The sequence below is a fragment of the Panthera onca genome, chromosome B4 (assembly GCF_046562875.1).
Source record: "Panthera onca isolate mPanOnc1 chromosome B4, mPanOnc1 haplotype 2, whole genome shotgun sequence".
NCBI classification, from domain to species: Eukaryota; Metazoa; Chordata; class Mammalia; order Carnivora; family Felidae; genus Panthera; species Panthera onca.
In genome coordinates, this window is record NC_138345.1 from 19,240,570 (window position 1) to 19,266,039 (window position 25,470).

Below are 25,470 nucleotides of genomic sequence, written 5' to 3' on the forward strand. Positions count from 1 at the left end.
GATGCCTTACTTCCTGGTGGCACACATCACGCTTTGTAATATTTGCATGATTATTGATTATTAGATTAGTCTGCAGTTCCCCAAGGGCAAAACCAGGTCTAGTTTTGCATGTAAATGAAAGTATTTTCTGAATGAATGAATGAGATTGGCATTCTAGACACAGTAAATTTCCTCCACTGATTCCAATGGCCATTTGCCTATTTTACGTATTTACTTCTAAGTTTAGTCAGCCGATATAGCCAACTTCTACAAGTTCATGTGCCAGCATGAGACATTGAGGACAGATGAACACGCACTTCAGGACCATCCAACAGCTGTATCATCTGAGGAGGCCGCGAAGCACACAAGTCCCCTGGCATTTGACGGCCATCAGGACACCCCCTTTTGCACCAAGAGGTGTTTGGACCCACTGCTTACGTTTTAACTGGAATGTTAACAAATTTGGTCAGATTTTGTTGAAAAGTATCTTCTTCATAAATCCCGTTAATCAAATGTAATTCCTTGGTCAGTTTTCTATAACCATTTTAATTTTTCATTCCCCTTTTATTATTATTTTTTTTCCATTGGGATGCACTCTTTTCCTTCTACATTGGATAGCAAAGACAATATTCACTAATGAATTTTTTTGCCCGGATCAGATTTTATCAAGAACTTCTTCTTCCATTGCATATAGTCTTTTGTGGTCATATTCATATCCAGCTTTTCTATGAGAGTTTTTTTTTTTTTTTTTTCTAAAGGGTTTTCTAGAGGACACGTGACAGGTAGGTACACTTGGTAAATTAAATCTTACCAAGAAAACAGTTCTTCTCTTAATTTTTAGTTAATATTCTATTTCACCTTCCACCTTGTGTGGTTTTATTCACTCTTAGTTGGAGCTGATTGTTTTAAGGATAATATGCATTATGAAACGGTTAAGAGACGAACTCATTTTGTAATCACTTTCTGTAATTGGAGCACTGCATTCAAGTGTGCAGAGTCAAAAAATAAAAATAAAAAGATCAAAATGTCGTTGGACTCAAACAGGGGAGCCCGGACACTCAGTAGCATCCATTGAATTGAATTTACAGCACTTGTCCCTTTTGTTAGTGAGATTAATCAAGTTTGGCCAATAGCTCCTTTATAATCGAGTGCACTGACTTTGAATACAATGCCCTCAAAGATATCAATCTTAGAGACACATGAAGCATATGGTGATTGAGTATCAGAAGAACGCATTCCTACCAACCTGGCTATAGATCTCCGATGCCCTCTTGGCTCGAAGCATGTCCGGGATGTCCATGCTTATTTGCATCCCTTTCCCTTTAATTTCATTTTCCAAGTCTTTCTTATATTCTTTCTAAAAGAACAGAAAATAATCTTCAGAGCTTTGCTTAAGCTTCCATCGTAATGCAGATATTTGCGTGTTTGACTGTCAAAGCCACACGTGTGAAGACGCCATTTACGCTTTTTCTATACACAACTCCCTGTGTCCGATGTCAACCTTGTATCCCCATCTGTTTCTTACCTGGCTGGCCATTTCGGATGCCTTCTTAGCTCTCTGGATATCAGGAGTGTCTGTGCCCACCTGCATGCCCTTCCCTTTTATTTCAGTCTCCAGATCTCTCTTATAGTCTTTCTGGAGAAAATAAAACACGCAGTGAGGGCTCCACGTGAATTTGAAAAACCGTTGAAAACTGTGATGTCATTTTGGCATCAGGATCTTGGCTTTTGACTCTTACTTCTTTTATTTCTACAAAACTAGGAAGAGTTTTAACTTGTGGGAGGAACATGGCTTGGAGCGACTTATTCACAAGTAATCAGAAGGCTGTTTTCTACTAACCTGAATTAGGAGAGAGAACACAGCCAAGGGGAAAGTTTTTATATTTCAATGTGATCAAATTGATCAATTATTGGTTAATATATAATTCATTTGATGAATATCAATAAAACGTGATTGTAACACTGTCACTTTTTGCTCTGTAGCGAATCATTGTTGGTTGCTTTTCTGGAATCCCGTCCCTCTTTCCCCCACCCCCCCCCCCCATTAGCTCCCTGACTGGCCAACAGGCAACTCACTGCTCCCCCAATGCAGTTGGGTGAGACTGGCCTAAGTCTGAGGGTCTTCTTGGGCTTACATAAATCATTAGACCCCATCCCTGGTGCTTCGTGACTGCTCCAGGGATAAGGGTGATTGTTTTACTACACAAGATATCAAGAAGTTTGTCTTCTTCTTCTAGACATGGGTGGAGAAGAAGGGGACCCCAGGAGCCACAAAAAGCCTCTTTGCAAACAGAAGAAAGCCCGCCTGAGACCCGAAAATAGAAACTAAAACCGAATCACATGGTCTGGGCTCCAGATCAAGCCGTGCCTAGGGCTTCCTCTACTGTTTGGTTCTAAGAACAATAAATTATCTAAGAGGCTTAAACTGAATTATGTGTTACTCACAAAACAGTCATAATTACACAGACACAACATGGCTCAGAGACTTGTCACATTTGAAAACTCATCATAAAAAATAGAGCAAGATGTGCACAAGTTGTACACTTTTCTGTACGTATGTATTCTTCAATGAAAAATTTTGTTCAAAGAAAACGATTGACTGTATCTAATTAAATTTCTTCTGAAACAGTTATTTCCTATTATGTTAACATACTGTAGGTGTGCCATAATCGAGATTTGTACATTCCCTGTATAGAGTAAATGTTGGCTTATTTGTCATATCCTAAATTTTAAAAGGTATAAACAAAGATCTCAATCGCAGAGAAATATTATATTTTGCCCTATCTTCTATTCATAACTTGGCCTATTTTCACTGACTCAGAGCCTCAACTTCACTTTTCTGAATACAGTTTAAGTAATAGTATTTAACTTGCAAGATCACAAAAGTCATTATCAGTATGTCTATAAAAAGCCCCCCATTTTCAGTAAGCCTCTTTAAGGCCCTGAAACAAAGCACTTCATTTGAAGGATAATATATGTAGAAAGTGAGGCACCGGGGTGCCTGGGAGGCTCACTTGGTTGAGTTTCCATCTCTTGGTTTCAGCTCAGGTCATGCATGATCTGACGGTTTCGTGAATTCGAGCCCCACATTAGGCTCTGCATTAAAAGTACAGAGCTTGGTTAGGATTCTCTCTCTCTCTCTCTCTCTCTCTCTCTGTCCCTTTCCACTCACGATCTCTTTCTCTCTCTCTCAAAATAAATAAATAAACATTTACATTTTTTTAAAAAAGAAACTGAGGCACTGATCATACACAGCCACCACGGTCCCAGGGTAGAAGTATGTCACTTAATTTTGCAATATGAATGTTCAAATCTAAAAGCGTTCTAAAGCACATAGACTACATAGGACACTAGTTACATCATTTATGTATTAATGCACAGTAAAACACTCTAAAACTTAGAAGGCTTAAAACAACATGACAGCACCTTTATTCCAAAAGGCAAGCCCCCATGCACAAGAGCTTTTAGAGGCTCTGTCTGAGTCATGTGTGCTAATGTCCTCTTGGCTAAAGGAAGTCCTATGGTCAGTTCCATAGGTATTGGAGGGTTTAACTATTGGGAGTCATTCATGTAGCAATATATACCTCATTCATTTCTTTGAAAAATTAAACCTTGAACTACAGAAAAGTCCCAAAGTTTGGCTGAAATGAATGTGAAAGCCTGTCAATTGGGTAAAATGGGACATGGCTATGATTACACGCAAATGAGATCTTTGGATTGCAAAGATAATAACATCACCACAACCCTGATGTATGGGCAGTCATAGGACAGCTGACCCCCCAGGCCTTTTTCCCCCCTCTTCTCAATAACTAGCATCCAGCCCTAAGGTACACAGAGAAATTGAAAGCAGCGTATGGTTGAGTAAAACAAATCTATACCATTAGAAGGAAAGACATGACATTCAAACATGTCATAAAAGGAGTATGTCTTAGAAACCTGTCTTAGGTAAAAATGTAAAATCGCAAATTTATGTTCTTTCCACATTGTTTTTCTCTAGGGCAAGGATGCTTTCTTTTGGTTTCAATTCTCAGGCCCATGAGGACGATTTTGAATCCTCTTCTCCAGCCTCGAATCCCTCACTCCCAACCCCCTCACCCCAATCCAGTACCTTGAATTGGATATTGCCCTCTCCTAATAAAGAGACAAATCTCAGAGAATTGTAAGTAGTGATTTGGTAGTTTCTTGGTAGTTAATTACGTGGCCCAAGGAAGCCACCACTAAAAAGTACGATTAAATCTACGAAATGAGTAACAAGACAGAGCTTGGACTAGGGCAGAGCAAAGTGGATGGATTTAGAAACCGTGTTGGGGGTGGAGTCAATAAAGTTGCCGACAAAAGGAACCTCAGTGGCTTCTGAGACCTCACTGATGCCATTTGCTGAGAAGGGAGTGGAAAAGGAAAGCAGATCTGAGGGAAAATTAAGGGTTCTGGTTTTGGCACGTAATATCGAGAGCATGTTGGCACACTTTACGTGTCGTTTACATGTGGCAATGCCTGTGACACATCGAAAGGTAAATGGTTGCATATTCACATCCATGTTATGAAACGCTTAATCCTCCTGTAAGAATGAGGTAGAACTATATGAAGTAACACGGAAAAGGGTCCATAATACGAAGCGAGAAAAACAAAGCACAGATCAAAACACATGGTATTTACAGATTTTTCAGTCCATGTGTGCCTCATGTATGTTTATTTTATTACACATAAAAATAGATCTGGAAGGTTCTACAGCAAATTTGCAACAATGGCAATCTCTCAGGAGAAGAATGGAAGGAGAGGTCTAGTGAAAGATTTTCAAGCGCCTGTTCGGCATGCAGTCCCCCAACTCCACCATTTCTAAATGAAACCCCTGTTGGTCAAACATCTTACGCCATCCCCAGATGCTTTGTCTAAACCAGTTAGAATCATCCCATCCCCCTGGCCAGTCCCTAACCCTGGGCATGCAGCACCTGGCAGTTAATCAATGGCTGCCTCCTACCCTCCAGATTTCCCGAGAGGAGTCAATCCTGAGCCAGCTCTTCCTGAGGTCACTGCCAGGGTCACATTACAGCTCTCAGGGTAGTTCCACTGAACCTGCCCCGCCTCCCACCCCCCTGCTCAGCCTTGAGGTAAGTGAGCAGCATGCCTTAACCTGCACCCCAATATTCTCTTTACAGATGCTTCTCACAAAATCACCTCTTTCCAAATACTCTCTGCTCCAGTGACTGACTTATTTATTTATTATGCGAGTCGGGGAGAGTGACAGAGAGAGAGAGAGAGAGAGAGAGAGAATCGCATGGAGCCCAACACAGGGCTCGATCTCACAGCCCTGGGATCATGACCTCTGCCAAAACCGAGAGTTGAACACTCAGTTAACTGAGCCACCCAGGCACCCCCTCCAGTGACACCCTTATAGTCTCAAAATTGCTGGAAAAGTTAGAGAGGGAGGGAGCCAAACCATAGGAGACTCTTGAACACTGAGAACAATCTGAGGGTTGATGGGGGGTGGGAGGGAGGGGAGGGTGGGTGATGGGCATTAAGGAGGGCACCTGTTGGGATGAGCACTGGGTGTTGTATGGAAACCAATTTGACAATGAATTTCATATTAAAAAAATAAATAGTTAAGAAAAAAAATAAAATTCCATCCTAAAATAAAAAAATAAAATTAAAAACAATTGCTAGAGGAGTTCAAGAGGTATGGAACTGATTCTGAGGTATTTCCTTCCAAAAAATACACATATGGGCTGACTCCTACACTGTGTTATCTGTTATCTATCATATCATAGCATCTAAGCCAAAACTTCTAAATTAAAATCCTGTCGTTACATGTATTACATGAAGAGGAAAATATTAAATGAATGAACATGGTCATTCATGATATAGAATACTTTAGTACAAAATACTTTCATACAAAATGCTAACCCTGCAAGAATTTCAGGCACGGTGATGAGGTCAACAGGGATTATTTCAAGAATGTGCAACCAAATCATGCAGAAATGGTTATCGCTTTCATGTTGGAGTCTCAATATGTGATTCTTCAAGTTCTGTTCAGAGAGTGGGAAACACGGATATACCAGGCAGCACGTGACCTACCCTTTAAAATAAAACAAACATAGTATGAAAACATTTGTTGTAGCCTAGACGAATGTGAAATTTTTTGTATTACAAGAATAAGGTAAGAAGGTGTGTGTGTGTGTGTGTGTGTGTGTGTGTTCTATTAACATGACTTCCCCCCAAGTTTTCTTTGATATATTTAAAGGAAGTGAGTAAAGCAGAAACTGTAAATTTTCAAACAAGCATGATGATTTGGAATGGTTTCCATTCCAAACTTCTACACTAGTCACAAAGCTTTGGGAAATTCCATGTGTTAATCAGGTTGTTAATACGATTTATTCAATTCCAAAATACAGGTTTTAAGGCATCTGCACCATTCGCTCCACTAACCTGACTAGCTATCTCTGAAGCTTTCTTGGCATGTTGTATTTCAAGGGTGTCAGTGCCAATGTGCATCCCCCTCCCTTTAATTTTTGACTCCAGGTCTTTCTTGTATTCTTTCTGCAAAAAAAAAAAAAAAAGAAAAAGAAAAAAAAGGCTACATTTCATAATATTCATACACTCTGGGGATAAACATACTATGTATAATCAATGATACCAAAAGATGGCTGAATATATAAGAAGAAAATACAGCTTACTTCGTACTATGAATGATCACCTAGAACTCAATTTTCTGAGCTGCTTAAAACTGTATCACTATTCTCACTGAAGAAGAGTATAGGACGCTCTGAAGGTTTTTACCATACATGGTGAGAATTTTCACTGACAACGGTCTGAAGGGCTGGAGGATAGAGAGGTAGGTTTAAGAGAGTTGATGCTAGAGAAAGAAGGCTGGCTTGGAGGCCAGAGCTCTCAACTGCGGTGTGACACAAGGAATGTTTAATATTTCCGGTTTACCCATCTGCAAAATGGGCGTAGTAATTCCTGCATACAGGATCCATGTGAGGATCAGTGAGAGAGCATATCGCATAGTGTCCAGGGCAGAATAAGTGTTCAATAACCGATAGCTTCTTTTGGTCTTTTACTCCTATTTTCATATGCTAAGGCTCATTTATTGCTGTTCCTTCTGCCATCACGCCATTCAACTGTATGGGGATGGACTCTGCCATTGAGAGTCAAACGATTTTTCCAAGCATTACGGACAAGTGATTACAAGCTCTGCATCTGAATGTGGACTGCACATGTCACCCTAACAGAAAAATCTGTACAGAATTACTAATTTCAGAATGTGTGATGACAGTATTAGCCAAAGACATCATAGTGGCTTTTCATGCTTTCTCTAGTTTATTTAAAGAACATGAATATGGCCAACGATGAGGATACATTTTTTTAAAAACACACAACAATCTTGAATCTTTTATATTAAAATACGATACGCCTAGGGGCGCCTGGGTGGCGCAGTCGGTTAAGCGTCCGACTTCAGCCAGGTCACGATCTCGCGTCGCGGTCCGTGAGTTCGAGCCCCGCGTCAGGCTCTGGGCTGATGGCTCGGAGCCTGGAGCCTGTTTCCGATTCTGTGTCTCCCTCTCTCTCTGCCCCTCCCCCGTTCATGCTCTGTCTCTCTCTGTCCCAAAAATAAATAAATAAAAAAAAAAAAAAAAAAAAAAAAAAAAACGTTGAAAAAAAAAAATACGATACGCCTAAACTACCAAAGAAGTTAACTAAACAAATGAGTGACCATGAGAACCATACCAGATCATCCGCACATTACACTCCTCTGGCTCCCGATACAATGATTAGGACGGATGGGTGTGGGCACAGGATACAAGTGGATCCAATGAGATTCAATCCTAGGACCTTCACTGTCACTATAAGAAACAGATGCTCACTTCCCACTGAGATTACTGGCACAGATGTGAGTCACCCTACTGAGAGGAGGGGCCATCACTTGGAGGCAGCCTCCCGAGGTTGAAGCAACAGAGAAGATAACAGAACTGAGAGATGAGGGAAGAGAGACATCATTTGAATTCCAACCTGAAGGAGACTTGACCTTGAACTTCGCTATTCATAAGCCAAAACATTCCCTTGGTCGCTTAACCGGGTTTGAGTTGGGCTCCTATCATTTGCAGCCTGACGAATGGGGTCACCCTCATCACCACCATCACAGGTTACCAACATCCGGGGACACAACTTTAAATTTCTCACTGGTCAATTCAGTTAGACTCTCCTCCGTGCACAGTGTCATTACCCGACACCAAAGTAACATATCATGAGGATGCAAGAAAGCACTGATGCTTCAGGAGCATTCCATTCCTTCCTACAAATTCCATGCTAAGTGAGCAACGGATTTCATTTCCCAAAGAGGTTGCTGTGGGCTCACCCAGCAGCTGGGGTAAGGGCTAGGGGGCTCCGCTGGGCTGGGAGCAGGAGAGCTCGTGAACTGTACTGCAATTCTTGATGGAACACAACGCCCGTCCCCAACCTTCTGCCTTTCACTTACTTAAAAGATCAAGTTAAATCTCATAAAAGTAGTCGGGCTTCTTATTTAGCCTGGTTTATGTATATTTCTCTACAGTGGGGAAACGGTCATGGTTCTCATGCCACGTGGAAAGGAGATGGTGAACATACTTTTTTTTTTTTAATTCATCGACTGGGAAATGACAACTAAGACATAGCTAGTCGTATTCATCTCATACACAGAGGTTGTGGACTGTCTGTAATCTTGGAGAAAGATTTACAGACAAGGAAATCAGCTGAGAAATCCATACATTCTCAGCTGGTGAATAAATATACTCACCTCACTTGACATTTCAGATGCGCGTTTTGCTCGCTGAATATCAAGAACGTCTGAGTTAAGTTCCATTCCTTTCCCTCTTATTTCATTTTCCAAATCTTTTTTATATTCCTTCTATGAGACAAGAACATTACAGTTCAACACTTCGCGGGACACTCTTTAACTGATAAACCGTTTCTCATGTTTTCTAGAGATCACAGAAAGGAGAAAATATTTCTAGAGGGAATGAATCAGACTCTTGAGTATTTACGCTCCTTATTTCCCACAGAGACTTCATTTTCTCTTTTAGTCATGTTTAGGGTGGCTTCCAGTATTATCAGTAATTTCCCTTTCATCCTTTCTTCCAATATATTTTGGTACCATATTGGTGCCATATTTTAAAAAGATGTCTCCCTTTTAAGTGGTGAGGAAGGTCTTAGGAATGGATGCTTCTTATTAATTATTTGAAGTATTTCTTTGAAAGCTGTCTACAAAATATGAACCACCAACAGATCACAGTTGAAAAAGAATTGAAAATTACAAAATCAAAAGGACTGATGTAGCCAAAGTTTAAAAAAAAAAAAACCCACTTTATTCAGATTCATAAAACCAAATAATTTCCTACAGATTGATAATACATAGTTTGAGTGTCATCTATTTTAACATTATATTTTAAGTAGATCCAAATGTCTTTACTAATATTTATATATAACTCGGGGTTTTTTTTCTGCTAATGAATTTCTTTTTTTTTCCTACTGAATGCATTATGAAAACAATATATATCTTGATCCAATTCAACTAAGTCGCACTTATGACTAACTTGGCAGATAAAAGATGAGGCTTCCTCTAATAATAAGAAGTCATGTTCCAGTTAATTCTAGGGTTTATTTGATGTTATTTTCTCCTTGTCCAGCATAATTAAATTAGCTAGTCCTCTGCTTAACTAATAGCCTACAAGACATTGTAATGACCCGAATGTAATTTCGGAAAGAGCTCTGGAGTCCAATGATCTGGATGAAAGTCAGAGTGCTTCACTTATTTGGTCATGTGACCTCCAAAAGACTTTAAGTAACTGAGCCTTGATTCCACACACACAGGCAAAATGAAAATAAAAATACTTTTTCCACCAATGTCTAAGGCAATCGGGAGAATGAAATGAAGTATGAAACAATATTTTGAACATTCTGAATGGCAGTATAAATGTAAAAACCATAATAAAGTAGAAACTGCAAAGACAATTTAAAGCTAAGTACTTATACTTAGAAAAGTTACAATTTCATTAAGCTACTGAGAGTCCTTTTAAAAGAACTGAATTAGATTTTTTAATCATCGTCTTCTGGGCCATTTCCTATCCTGATGCATACGTTCTGAATCAATAAATCTAAAATAAGATTCATTCAAAAAGAGAAATGAAAGAGAAAGTCAATGACATGTACATTAAAGTCATTTATGGACCTTAAAATAGACCTTACGCTGTCACTTGTATATAAATGCGAAAAAGATTTCCCTTTCAAAATTTCATATAAATAGTGCATATTTTTTAAATGGAAGACAATAATAGTAGGAAGTTGCCATTTGATTAGCCTTCAACTTCAAAAAATTTTATAGAACTGGCAGTGAGAAAAGGCAGGATAGCACAAGCACTCTTCCATAAATTATACACCTAGTTCAGTCCCACATACATCGCAACCGTGAAGCACATTAAATTTCTAAAAGCAGTTCAATGGTAAAGGCCAACTGGCAGTCAGTTATTAAGGAAGTTCATGTAGGTAATTGTACTTGAATTTATTTCACTGGTTTAAGATATTTCTTTCAGGAATAGTTTCTTCAGTTCAAAATTCAGGGTGAAATGCAGTTTTCTAATACTTCCCCTTAATGTGAAAAGAATCTATTAAAAAAAATTTTTTGGAAGAGAGGGAGAGAGACAGAGCACAAGCGGGGGAGGGGCAGAGAGAGAGGGAGACACAGAATCGGAAGCAGACTCCATCCAGGCTCTGAGCCGTCAGCACAGAGCCAGATGGGGGCTCGAACCCCCATGACTAAGTATTTATTCATGATGGTGAGATCATGACCTGGCTGAGCCGAAGTCGGATGCTTAACCAATTGAGCCACCCAGGCGCCCCTAAGGAGAATCTATTTAAACAGGGAGTTGGAAGAGCTCCAAGTTACTTTTCAGGCATTAATAAACAAAAACAAAAATAAATTTTTAAACGGATGGACTAGGAGCATGATATTTTTAATTGTTAGGTTCGAAGACCTTAATGTTCAACAAACGTAATCCATTAATTGTGAGCCAAAATGCACCAAGTTAGGGGATGGGGAGAATCCTGCTGAGAGTAAAATGAAAAATCAACACGAGTTCCTATGGTCTATATGCTACATATTTGTCCCCCTGAGAACACAATCCACTCATAAATAATGTGCCGTTTATTCAAACCTTCACCTTGGAGCATCTCATTTCTGCTATCAGATGTCATGAGAATGCTACAGGGGTGCTGCAGAAAAAAACCAACTGTTTATAGATCTTCCGAGATATAACCAAACACAAAATCAGAATATTTTTCAAGTTTTTTCCAGGAAATCTGGGTGAGTTTTCCCCCCAACTTTAAGTGGAAATATTAACACACGCTTTCCTGTTTTTAATGAAAATGAAAAACTCTATTAACAAAGGTTAAAGTGAGAGTGGGGGAACGGATTAACATCTTAAACAGTAGAGAATTGTCGGGTAAATACTTCCTGGGTTCTTTCTTTAGCTTTCTTTCACAATATTTAATAGTAAATCGCAAGATCATACCTCTTTCAGAAGGTTGGTGATGTACTTAACATGTAAAAATTCTGGAGTCTTGTCTAAATCGAGTGATGACCTTCCTTTAATCTCCTTCTCAAAATCCTCTCTGTAAACTTTCTGTTAAATAAAACCACGTAATTTTAAATTTAGAAAATACTAGTGACTGTTGAGAAGATATTAGTACCAGAGTTCCCAGAACAAAATTGATGTTTTCCTTATATAATTCTGCCCCCTCAGAGTCATCAGAGCCACAAGAACACGATTCCACCTTTACCGTAAATTTTAGAATTCTACCAACCAAAAGCAGAACCGTTAAGTACCAACTGCCTCTGGGAGAGCGCTCTGAGTGAGGCTACTTAACGTCTTACTAGCGTGTCATTGTCTGACGTCAGCTGGATTGGAGAGGAAAACCAGTAAAGTTGGCTATTTGCGAATCACGTGACTGGTTCGTGCTAAAGGGAGTGGATCATCCACGGGGGGGAAAAAATCTGGTTTCAAGGAAGGCCATTTAAAGCACAATAGCATTAATGTTGAGGTTCTTCTCACCCCTTTCAGTGTTATCCTTATGTGAATTCAGCAAAGACCATCTCTAAAATGTAATGGAGGCTGGTGCACATTTTCCTTTAATGATTTTGGCATTGAGACTATTTCTCTACCATCTATGGGGTTTGATATGAATTAAATTACACTGTGAGGAGTCTTCTCTCCAACCTGACAAATTGTTCTCCAGGTTCACAACAAGGAATGAAAAGGGGAATGCGCACAGCGCTGTGGAGGGCAGGCATCCATACCCCCACTTGCCCCTTCGACATTCTCTGCCATCCTTTGGCTAAGATTCCCTCAATTCCAACGTTTGAACGATGCGTTTGAAAACCAACGGCAACTCATGCTTTAGGACTATAAAACCAATCGCTCCCGATAACAAAACTGTCCATCCATGTCCATCCATGTCCATACTTACGGACAAACAAAAGCCCGTATTTTACCAGCTAAGTATTTTATTCAAATTGCATCACAAAGATGATAAGGGTAAATTTCTGCATGAGATTGTTACTAATGCAAAATGAAAAGCCATTTCCAGGTTCATAATATACTTATTGCAGAGATAGGTAATTGTATTAAGGAGTTCTCCCAAGCCACGAGGGAGGGTAAGAGAAGCATGTCGTTGCCTCACCTGTATTTGTGTCACGAACAGCAAGTTCAACAAATGACCTATGTAGAACCACACACACACACACACACACACACACACACACACACACAGAAAAGGCCACAATAGATGTCCTGGAAATACTAAATTTAACAAAGTGATTAAGAAGTTGCATTGAGAACATTCTGAATTAAAGGAACTATAGATATTATTAAAGAACAATGAGAAATTGTCCCCTTCTTTATGTGGAACTAACCAAAATTATACGGTTATAAAGCTGAATCCAGGGCATTTCCAGACTAAAAATGTCTCTTTAAAAAAAAGTAAAAATATAAATATGGGTATGTTTATTTACTTCAGATAATTGACTTCAAAAATCCTTTCTTCTATGAAAAAAATATTTTACTGAAATAAGTCATTGAGGATGGTTGATTATGACCAGAACTGGCCAACACATGACTAGGGGGGGAAAAAAAAAACCTTTAGTATGCTTTTTGTCAAGAGAGCTATATTTATGCAACAGAAGACAAAGAACTTTCCAAAGCCAGATTTAGAGGTTTCTTCTAGAAAGCCGACTGATTAAACCTATACCTAGAATAGAAGAAAGTGAGAGAAGCCTAATTATAGGCTGTCACAGAAACATTAGTGACTATTCCTGAGATCATAAACACTTGGCTTTACCCATAGGAGGTTCAGGAAGCTCGTTGACAAGCTTACCTCTTAAGGATAAAAACCATCCCTAAGCCAGATGGTTCTCTCTGTGTCCACTTTGTTGGATATCTTTCACATCGACTGATCTAAAATTTTCAGATATTTTATGTTTCTAGCCTTTAGAGTATAAATTTGGTCTCAAGATATTTTCTACTGGGAGATTTCTCTCTCTCTCTGTCTCCTCAAACCCTGCTGAGCAGAAACATAATTGCTGAGCCTAAAAATCCAATAGCCAATGGCTATAATTAAAGGGAAAACATGTCTCAGCCTCTGCAAAAGATAATTCCCCCCCTAGCGACAATATCAGAAATCAGAACAGTGAAAATTGAAAGCCAATATTAACAAAAGGCCCACTCAGCCCCCAATGTAAGCAAACTCCACAGCATATAATAAATGTATTACTACAGTTAAACCTTAAAGCTGTTTGCACCTGATGTCAAAACAGCCAACCAAAAGGAATCGATTAGTTCATTTGACAGATTTTTATTTTCAGTTGGCAACATTTTATTTTCCTTTTGTACTAGGTAGCCACAGCAATGGTAAAGGCAAAGGTAGCAGACTTCTAGAAACAATAGCACTTTTCCAGTGCAGAAGGTGCCTTTGAAATTCCTGTCATCGGCATAGTGAAATCTGTTCTTAGGGAATCTTTCCCTTTTGAGGGTCCATCCCCAACAGAAAAAAAATCAACTGAGCATTTCATGAAAAGAAAAACAAGTTGGCCTACTTTGCCCATTGACTCTCTAAGAAGAAGATTCTCTTTATGTTTTGGGGGATGGTTGTTTGTTTTTTTAATCCATCTGGTTTTTATGACTTTAAGTTAGGGGACTATTTGTTTTCTTCCATGAGTCCGTGTTTCTCAAAGTGTGGTCGCTGGACCACCTACATCAGAAGCTCCCGGGATATTGTTAAAATCCAATTCCCAGGCTCCACAGCAAGACCCACGGAAGCACATCCTGAGGCAGCAGCGAGGGATGTGTCTTCCCAATATGCTTCCCTGAGACACAGAGTTCAAACACCACAGCCATGGGCAGGAAGAAGGGCCGGGAAAATGGGGTCTTCAGAAGAAAAAGTACAGAGAGGATCAAAGAGAAGGAAAACAGGAACATGTCCCTTTGTGAATAAAGCAAGGCAAAGTAGCACAAACAGCTAAATAATACCAGCCCGGGGCTGATGGGAAGAACACAGAAAACCCAGTTTGAAGGTGCTGGTCTTTTCCTTAAAGGAGGAGGCAGGACTATGAGTGAGAGATGGGGGAGAAGGAGCCGAGCCGGGCGAGAACTATAAACTCTACGGGCCCCGGAGGCTCAACCCGGCGGTTGCCTTCCAGCTCCCCACTTGGCATCATCACAGCACTTGACATACTATTCTTGAAATGCAGAGAAGGTGGTAGGACTGAATGTTCGCGTCACTCCAAAATGCATATGTTGAAACCCACCCCCAGTGTGATGGATGCATTAGGATCCATCCTTTGGATGGACTTTCCTTTGGAAAGCCATCAGGATCGATGAGGGGAGGAGGAGGAGGCCTTCGTGATGGGGTTAGCGCCCTCCTACAAGTCACGAGAGAGCTTGCTTCCCCTGTCTACTTTCGGCTACACGAGGACACAGAAAGAAGGCAGCAATCTGCCCCCCACAAAAGGATCTCGCTGGAAACACGACCTCCCGGCACATTGATCTCAGACCTCCAGCCTCCAGAAGCATAAGAAATACATTTCTGTTGTTTAAGCCCCTCAGTCTGTGGTACTTGGTTAACAGCAGTCCAAACTGACAAAGACAAAGATAGGCCGGTAAGAGCTATCCCCCTAAACCTAAGTTGTGGTAGGGCTTCTCAACTATGACCCAATTTACCTGCTCCGCCAGGTCAGTTAAAACCAACAGCTAATTTAGTCGAAAGATTCACCTGACTATTCTTGATCAGACTCCTCTCTATCGGCTTAAGAAGTTACAAGATATGAAAAATACACGCGATTATCTTCTCCCTTCTTGCTTGAAGAAGAAATCAGACAACTTGGACAATTCAACAAGCCACAGTAATGTCTGAGTGCCCTTTCCTTGAGAAGAGGAATTATGACATTTCAACCAACAGCACATAAACTGTTTTCAAAATTCTTGTGAGAGTTCTATTGTCCAGAAGTTATCTTTTCTCCCTGTTTCGGTGTTGTTACTGGAGAACAGAAACGATGGTGCCCACGGAGCACACATAGCTGGAACACCCCAGAACACTGGGCTGTAGTCAGCTGACAGTACTGTCCACTATTTCTGTCCCTCTGAAGTAATAACTTGGTGTACCCATAGAATCTGGATGTTGGCTGCAGAGAAAACCTTCTGTGCCTGGTATCTGGTCCCCTGGTATCTGGTCCCCCAAAATGTAGGGACAAAACATGAACAAAAGAAATCTCACTGGGAAAGAGCAAAATCATTTGGGAAATACCTGGACCCGACTCAGCATCATTTTAAGTAGAGAACAAAGTACATACATACAAAAAAACTCTTAGCTTCTCTCTTCTCTTGATATTTTAAAACTTCCATGTCACTGTTTATTTGGGGGAGGGAGGAATCAACTAAATAAGCTAACAGAGACACGAGAATCTTTCATGACTTTCCCAGGCCCTAAAACATTGGCATTTCCTGGATATGTAATTTCAGATAAGACAATTAATTTCAGTGGATAATCATCAATCTAGGGGATTAGTTGACATATATAAAGGTTTGACCATATTGCTTAGCACAGAGTAAGCATCTAATAAATGTTCTATTGTCGCTGAAAAATAAAAGGCAAATAAAGCAACCAGCCCTTCGTTTTCTTTTCCTTTTTTTTTTTTTTCCTCCTCATCAGACTTTTTACCTGGACACAAACTGAAAATGTCAACTTTGTAATCACAGGATGTGATCAGTTGGGAGAGCATGTGACTATCGATCTCAGGGTCATGAGTTCAAGGCCCACGTTGGGCGTAGAGAATACTTAAAAATAAAGAAACGAAAAAAATAGTTGATAGCAAATCAAAGGGACTCACCTCACTATGCATCTTTTGAGCCTCCTTTGAAGCTTGATACAATGGCGTCTCAACAAATTCAAGCATTGATTTCCCCTTATTTTTCTCATACTCTTCTTTATACTTAACCTTTATTGAAAAAAAAGTATAAAGAGCACATAAAGTTCATTAGCCCTTCCACAAATAGAGTGAAGTAAAATCAGTATGTCCAAAATTAATCATCCTAGTTTCTAAAATCACATTATTCTGGCCACTTTGGGTTGGTCAGTGGGTCCCTTGTGGTTAATAACGTACAAAAAAAGTAAACAGGTAATACATAAAAATATTTAAGAAGTAAAAATAACTTAGAACTACTAAATAACATAGTTCTGGGACTTGGATGAAGTATTTAAATTACTGCGATATACAGATATATCTCACATATAAGGGGTTAATATGGATACGATCATTTTATACACATAGAGACAGAGATGCAGAGATCCCTGCGATGGCTTCAAAAGTCTATGAGTAAATCATGAACAAGGAGGAAAACATAGTGCGATTTTGTCTTTCTGTCAAAGGGAAGGCAGTGTTCTCTGGGGGCACTGAATTTTTCCATAGACGTTGAGTAAAACACACACACAGAGCTTTTATGAGATTGCTTTCAGTTTCACCCTGCATTATTTAATAATATCATGTCATGAATTATTTATTTCAATTACAACCAATCTCCATCTTATTTTAGTTTATAAAATGATCGATAAGTTCCATCTCCTAATAACAGAAACCAGAATTATATGTAGCTGTCAGAGTGATTGGCTTTTTCTTAGCTGTGTCCCTTTTTAAATTAAATTCCCAGAAAAGTTTTGATCATGATTCATTTCCTTCAGAAATGTATTTTCATTAAAATCCTTAGGTGTAAATAATTTTTTTTAATGAAATTGCTCCTTAAGTTATATAATAACAGCAGTTTTAATGGCATTTCAATACAAAGGCAGCTTTTCAATACTTAGAACTTTGTGGTAGCGGGAAATCTAACAGATTTTTTTGAATTCCTATTTGTAGGACGACTTTTGTTTCGGAGAACTAGCTAGAGTGATCAATGAGAGTGTTTGAAGTGTAGTAACATACTATGGTAGGATAAAACTTTGTGGGAAAAATTAAATGAAAATAAGAATACAAAGAGAAAAAAAAAAAAGTATGTTTCCAAAGCTTAAAGGAGAGCTGATCTGTATATTTTTATTTTTTTTAACTTTTTGTTTGTACATTTTTTAAATAAAAGAAGGTGGGTATCAAATCATTAAGCAATGTGTATGTTCCACAGAGTACGTTTAATAGACTGATGTAAAATTATATCTTAATAGATGCTAGAATGACATCTTTTGTAACTACTCAGAATAAAAGAAATATGCGGATACCAACTTTAAAGTGTGCATGGAAAAAGAAATTTTAAAATTTCTTTCAGGGAATACACAGAATCTTATCGTTGAAAGAAACATTAACGTAAGATCATTTTTAATCACACTGGCAATTGAGCTGAGAAATTATAATAAACTTTGCGCCCGGAAAATGAATTCTGCAGCTGAAAACGACAAATCGGTACACTATAAAAACTGAAATCGTCAGAAGATTTGATCATTTAAGTAACTGATACAGAAGTTTAAAATTGTGTGAAGGATCTTTCTTTACGAAATGCTTTGCCCCCGAAACACGGTTCCAGCTTTCCCAACCCAGTAAGACTGAATAGTGTTTGAGATCTTCCAAAGCAACGTTCACTTCCTCAGGATGCAGGTCCTTTTCGGCTGTTGCCCCGGCTCAGGGGAGGCCTGTGGCGGTGGGTAGTTAAAGGGTCCAGAAGGCAGTGAGGGGAGGGGTCGCGCACCTGACTCTGGAGCTTGGCGTTGCCTTTATGGTGCAAGTGTTCAGCGGCGTCCGCATCAAAATGGTACATTCCTTTGTTTTCCTCAAAAAGCTTTCTATACTCTCGCTAAAACAGAGAACGTGAAAATAAAATCAGGATAAAAGAGACTGATTAAAGCAACTAATCCTTAGGAATGCAAACTGAAAAATACAAGGCAACAAGAGCGGCAAACCCATCGTGCTGGCTGCTCTTGTGGACTTCCCACAAGAAGGGAAACCACAAGGCCGGGCAGATCAGCTCTAGGTGGTCAAGGCAAGACACCCAAGAGAAGCAGGGGACAACCAGCTGTCAGCACAATGTGAAAGACACTGCGGAGTGGCAATGTTAAAGCCAGTGACGGGACTCGTGTGACCAAGCAAGGTGGGCAAAATAAAGGCGATCTGTCCAGCCCGTATCCTCAAACAGAAATGTGTTTGATAGCATCTACGAGAAGAGAAGGAAAGAAGAACGAACAGAGGAAAGGAAAGTGGGGGGCAGGAAAAGAAAAAAGTTGTACAGGAGGGCTCGGCCACGAGAATGACTGGCAAGGATCATAAGGAAAATGAGAGAGTGAGAACTAATTCAAATAATTTTCCTAAAAGGAGGGTAGGTGGTGCCTGCGAGAAAAACAGAGGAGTCTGGGTAGAGCCGGTTGAATTTTTAAGGTGAAGAAATTGGATTAAGACACAGACAAAAAGGTGAATTTGGAAGAGATGCCAAATCTGGCAACCGTGGGACTCCAAATACAACAGCGTGCGATAAGACAGAAATTGCTTCGTGACTTCTCCCATTAAAGATCAGTTATTTCACCCTATTTGGAAAAGCCTTCTAGAGATAAACTAACTCTCAAAGACTCAAGGCTACAGAGACTTAAGGTAAAGCTGGCTGCCCCTTAAGCAGTGAGGATTTCAGGGGAAACGGCAATTTTGTGCAGGATGTAGGGAGAGGTAAGCTTGCATTCAAAAGAGAGCGGGAAAGAGCTGGCCAGAACAGAAGTGACTTTCAGGTCTTAGCAGATGCTCCAGGGATCTGAGAGTGAAACAGGAAGAGGCCCAGAGCCAGGGATGGGAAGGATGCACGAGAAGGGATGTTCCACGGGGACGCAGCGATGGGTCCCCGAAGTGCTCCCAGGCGATTAGAGCACTACGTCATGGGTTCCCCCAACACTCTAACCAGAATAAAGTGAGGGAGTAAACTGCCCCCAGGAAGCTCAAGAAAATGTTCCCATCCTACGTCTCCACTGAAGAGCATAAGCTCTAAATTTTGGCTCCTTTGCTAATTGAAAAAAAGTAAATAAACAATTTCGAAGGACAACAGCATACTCAGAGACTTTATAATTTACTTAAAAGTTATTTTATAATACGTAATTAAAATCATCATCAACTAAATGTCACACTCTAGAACGTACTCCATACCAGGTTTAAAATCCAGAACTAGTAAAGCCGAAGGATACTCTGTCTGCAATAGTGGATAGAGACTGAGGAAACGTTAATAAATACTGTCCCCGGTGATCTGTTTTAGGGACGCGGAATTTCAGAAACTCCGATTTAAAAAACAAACAAACTAAAAACCAAACAAAACCTATTTGAACTAAGGTCTGCAAAACCATTTTCAAGACTTGCTGTGCCTTATACAATAGTCTCTGTTGCCTCCTAGTGGGAACGACAGAGTAACACGTGCTGTAGATTTTTCACTTATGCAGTTATAAGAGAGCCCGAGCCCTATTTTCCAGGAGGGAATGTTCCTTCGAAGCTTTAATTAGAATGGCCATTCAAACTCATAAGGACAAATTTTACTCTACACACTATGTGTTTTACAAAATTTGTGATCTATACCAAAGACATTTAGAGGTCTTTAAAAAACAGTGATTTATAACAAGCTGACAACTAATTTTGGCAGAATGTCTGTTTATTAAGCACTTTCTTATTCAATCTTTTGATAAAATTAAGTTGCCTTTATAAATCAGCAAAATTCCCATTCTCTTTACATTAAAATTTAAAAGAGGGCAATTCTAATGTACAATAAATTTTAGCCAATGCATTATCATACAACTTTAATAAACAGACACCTCAGAGTAACGCATTTGAGTCTTAAACTCTTTTTCTCCCATGAAGTAATTATTCAACCACAATTTTTCTATGGGGGAGAAAAACATCTATAATCTAGGCAAAGGCACCACCTGAATGAAGATTTAGACTTTAAAAATGGTATATACAATAAATGTAATATATGACTTTGCTGGGTTTCTCTGCTGAGGAGGTGATAGAAACAATTTATAGTAAGCTATGATTTCTTAATTTTGCCATTCTTATAAAATAAAGGTCAATATTCTTGAAAAGAAATATTGCCTAGGAGTGGTATGTATTCTTCCAGCTACCGAATTTTTTAATTACTACCATGATATTTTTATTGTCTTATCTACACAGGAATCCTCACTTCCTTGGGAAATTTAACCCAAACAGTCAAGGGCAAATGGTGCTGCAATGATCAAAACAGGATGGCAAAGACTGAACGTGAAGAAAGCAGTCAGCTCGGAGAAGAGCAACGTATCAACTTTTAGAAACATCCCCGTGAGGCATGGAGGAAAATGTGAATCTCAAAAAGCCACTAAAGGAGCACAGGAATGTGTGCACAGGGGGACGAATGAGCACTGAAACGACAGGAAGCATGAACAAAATGTCCTTGACCTGAGTCTCATTCTACACCTGACAGTCGTCTATGGTTCTCTGCCCAATAGACAGCAAGAAGGACAGACTGCTTTTCTCCCGAGGACCAATGATAAAGTCAATTAATTAATTTAAAAATCTCTGCAAGTACGAATTCTTTACATACATAATATATTTCAAGAAGGAGGTCAGGGATAGTGGTGGAGAAAAGACAACTGCAAAATAGCGAACAGAACTTTCAATACTTCGAGGCCAAGCGCAGACATTTCTAAACCTGATCTGAAGCCAGATCTCATTCTTTAAAAATGTTTTTGTGTTTATTTATTTATTTTTGGAGAGAGTGAGAGAGAGAGGGAGGGAGGGAGAGAAAGCCAGGGAGGAGGAGAGAGAGGTGGGGAGAGAGAATCCCGAGCAGGCTCTGCACTGTCAGTGCAGAGCCTGATGTGGGGCTCAGAGTCATGAACCGTGAGATCGTGAGCTGAGCTGAAACCAAGAGTCAGACGCTCAACTGGCTGAGCCACCCAGGCGCCCTTTTATCTCATTCTTTAATAGTTTGCGAACCAGGTCTGGACTACAAGTTCTGTTGTCGTTGTTGTTCTCAGTCCTGAACTGTGAGCATATCTCCTGAAGACAACTATTTTCACATTCCTTGCCCAACATATTTTCCATCTAATCTTACCTGGCCCAAAGCAGACATCCAACACATCTGGATAATTTTGAGTGCCTGGATGAGCACGTAATTATTAGAGCTGGCATAGAAATAACTTGAGGTCAAATTACAGTTCATCATCACCAGGGGCTATTCTGAGATGTAGGCAATGGGGCACAGGTGAGCCGGGGTCCTCAGCTATGAGAACCGGTGAAGTCGGGGTCCACACACTTTAAGTGTTTGAAACAGCAACCAGGAGGTGAGTTCTGCCAGAATCACTACTTGGCAGTGTGCACAAATATTTTCACCAGGGCATGAAAAAAAACGCTCTCGCCCCCTAACTGCTTTGAAGAAAACGTGGAAGCCTCCACAAGACCAAAAGTAGAGTGCCAACGTAATGTCGGATTTATTTCCAGAGAAAACACAAATTAGCCTAAGATGATCTTGTATGTTACCGAGGCCCATTTAAATACCAGACATGCTGCTCTGGCCCCCAAAAAATACAAGATCCCTGCTTTAAGCCTGACCTTCAAGTGGCTTGTCTAATGGGGAAGAAGAAAGAGGAAGAAGAACGACAGAAAGAAGTCTCGTGCAAGCACTTAGAAGTGTAGTTGTTCAACAGGAAAGGTTGCATTCGGGCGATATTAAAGAGCTAGCGAGAACCCTCTGTGTAAAGCGACAGCTTTCGTGGGCTTCGAGCAAGCAGACCGCTACTTTTGAAGGAGTTAGTAATTCAGGGAGAGGTGGAGCCCAGGCACGCCTGACGAAGCAGGTACGCTCATGAACAGGCTCAAAGCCATCCTGGCTCTCTGGGGCCACAGGGCATCCCCGGCTGCCATCAAACAAACCCACTTACTCGGCTGAGCATTTTGCTGGCTTTCAAAGCATGGTCTAAGAACAAGTTTGGGAGATCCGAGACTGGATCATGCATATTTTGAATGTCTTTCTTGTACTTCACCTATGAAAATAACAGGGAACAACATACCGTCCAGGAGAAGAAAATATTATGCTTTTGCATTATCGCCATTATTATTTTCAATACATCGAAAAACACCACGTAGTGGTAAATTAACAGGCGAGTTTACAGGCGGCCACAAGATGGTGCTCATTTACTACAGAATGACTTAAAAAAGTTACTGCTAGGGTCTTGAAAACATTTTGGTAATTGCTTTTATTGTTTACATATTTAGAAAGGGTGACAGTCACAGAATCAGGTAATTTTAATAGACATTCTGTTTTCAAAAGGAACAGTAACTTTATTCTTTAGAAATTACCACATTTTAATTATGCTCTGGAGCAATTTAAGGGTTTTTGGTGTTTTTTCATCCTATTGCAATACAGACCTTCTTTTATTTCCAACTATTCTAAATATACAATATTAGTAATAGTAATACTAAAATATTAATAACAGAAAATATTTGAGCATTTACTTTGTGCCAAACATTTTATACGTAATATTTAATTTCCACAACCCTTGTGGGTAGATACTTTAAGTATCTCCATTTTACAGAGGGGTAAACTAAGGCACAGAAAGATGAAGGTATAGAATTAAGAGGCAGAACAGGATTCAAATTCAAGCAATCCAATTCTAAACCCTGTGCTTTCAAGCACTATGCTCTAGGTTCCTTTACGTATATTCCAACCCTATCTGCTTTCCATTTTTACACGCACACAAGATAAAAAACAAATAAGACAAAGAATCCATTCTGATATTCCAGTGATCCTAACAGACCCATTTCAAGTGTTGGTACGAAACACGGGTGAGTGAAGAGGCACAAATAACAATACCTACTAAACATCAAGGGAAATAAGCTATGCTGAGTCCCAAGGACAGGGCAAGAGTTGAAAAGTTTCAGTGATCTGACAAAGCAACAGTTCAACAATTCCTCATCTTAATACTTGCAAAGGTATTATGCATCCTTCAACCACAGCAAAGTGATCCATTCTTTTCCATGTTTCCGTGTTTACGCTCTGCTTGATTCTAATAAAAATTTAAGGCATCTTTTCATGTCAACTGAAACTTGATTATTTTTAAAAACATAAAATGAAACCAAACCTGTGAAGAGGTATTTCACAGTGTTTGCATAAGGGATAGGAAAGACACTGTTTAAGACGTTATCAGTGCAATTTCTGAAAATTTCTTTCTTATAAACTACCATATGCCAGGTTATATGTTACAGGAGCCCAATTTCCTGGGCACAATTACATGAGTTAACTGTTGTCATAACCACTAATTTAACATACTACACACCACTTATTTTGCAAAACTCTGTAATCTGGTTCTACTCTTGATCAGATAGAATAGTTTTATTAGCAATACTATTCCTAACTTATTAACTAATCAGTAATCAGTAACCATTAGTGGTAACTTACAATAATACATTTTCCTCGAGAAAGCTCTCAGGAAAGTATGCTTCAGTGTTTGCAACTAAAACACTTGGGAACTGCATTATCTCGATTCAGTATTAGCAATTAGTAATTACAATACAGTTGATTCTAAAGATACTGAAAATAATTGCCTATGAATCACACGTCATAACTTACATCGCTCACCAGTGCAGTGACAAGCTGACTTTGCCTAAAAGAAGCGTTTTCAAGAGGATTGTAACGATGTTTCTTATCCTTCATTTCACTATCAAATTTTTCTTTGTATTTAATCTGCCATAAAAGAAGAAAACAGGATAAATTAAACAGCACATTTATCTTTAAGCTTTCAAAATGAAACATTTGATTTTTAATTAGATCGGACCTAAGCTACCTTAAAAACAAATGGTAACAAAGTTTAAATTCCTGGTATTTTTCCTCCTATAAAGCTTAATTAGGCATAAAAAATTTTTTTATGGAAAAACAACCTCTACTTGAACATTGATCATAAATGCAATTAGGCATGAACTCAAATCCTATTAACAAGAATTATACACTAAAATCTCAGGATTTTTAAATGTCAGGTTTCCATTTCTGCATTCTTATTGCCTATGATCAATTAGAAATTGAGACCACAGATGAATGAAAGTCTATAACATTTAGAAAATGGATCCTGAGACCCAGAATTTGAATATGAATTTTCCTGAGGGAATTATTCCAAATACGGGACATGGTTTAGGTTATGGTTTTTCTCATCATTTCCCAGTTGCTCAAAAATTCATTTTTAGGGATTACATTTTCTGAAATGTCCTGGGTCTATTTAATGTCAATTTTTTATTCCTCTGCTTTAGCTCCACAGTTATATTCAGCAGCAAAGTATCTCTAATACTTACTCTGTATTATTTTTCTCCTTTTTAAAGTAGTCTATCAATTTCTCTATAGATAGAGAAATATGTGAAGGTAGGTTATGATAACTACCTGAAATGTAGATACAAGTCCTTTACTAAAAACAAAACCCAAAAAACTAGTTATTGGAATCTCATACCCACTTTGATTCCTGTATCCAGGAAAAGGAGGCATAGACCTCAAAAGCAGAAGCTCGCTCTTTTGTTCTCTTACAATAACTTTACAATATTACAATTCTCACGGTATTGTGTTCTTACAACATTGTCCTAATGCATCTTCATTCATATATCTTTAAGCCCTACCTCGAAAAAATTTTTTCTAATTTTTCAAAGTTTATTTATTTATTTTGAGAGACAGAGCGTGCGCGCACAAGCCGGGGAGGGGCGGAGAGAGAGGGTGACAGAGAATCCCAGGCAGGCTGTGCGCTGTCAGTGCCGAGCCCCATGAGGGGCTCGATCTCAGGGAACTGTGAGATCATGACCTGAGCTGAAATCAAGAGTCAGATGCTCAACCCACTGAGCCACCCACCCACTGAGCCACCCAGGGGCCCCTTGAAGTAATTTTTATCAAGAAGCAATTTGGGTCTGGCTGCCACTATCTGTTTTAATTGAGTGTACATTGGGTGATGTCTTCCTCAAGG

General features: G+C 39.4%; 1 protein-coding gene across 14 annotated transcripts in view; it reads right to left on the reverse strand.

The window, feature by feature from the left end:
- Positions 1-25,470, reverse strand: part of NEBL (nebulette) — a 357,579-nt gene that overhangs the window by 48,538 nt on the left and 283,571 nt on the right. For 11 of the 14 annotated variants that reach the window (XM_081796063.1, XM_081796062.1, XM_081796065.1 and 8 more), the window contains 9 exons: positions 24,105-24,218; positions 22,417-22,518; positions 18,228-18,332; positions 16,388-16,495; positions 11,520-11,630; positions 8,750-8,860; positions 6,403-6,513; positions 1,505-1,615; positions 1,226-1,336 (listed from right to left, as the gene is read on the reverse strand). The exons of 2 other annotated variants lie outside the window; for them this stretch is intronic. In XM_081796063.1, the coding sequence (XP_081652189.1) occupies positions 1,226-1,336; positions 1,505-1,615; positions 6,403-6,513; positions 8,750-8,860; positions 11,520-11,630; positions 16,388-16,495; positions 18,228-18,332; positions 22,417-22,518; positions 24,105-24,218 (984 nt within the window). The remainder of the gene's footprint in view (positions 1-1,225; positions 1,337-1,504; positions 1,616-6,402; positions 6,514-8,749; positions 8,861-11,519; positions 11,631-16,387; positions 16,496-18,227; positions 18,333-22,416; positions 22,519-24,104; positions 24,219-25,470) is intronic. One more of the 14 variants, XM_081796061.1, reaches the window with a different exon arrangement.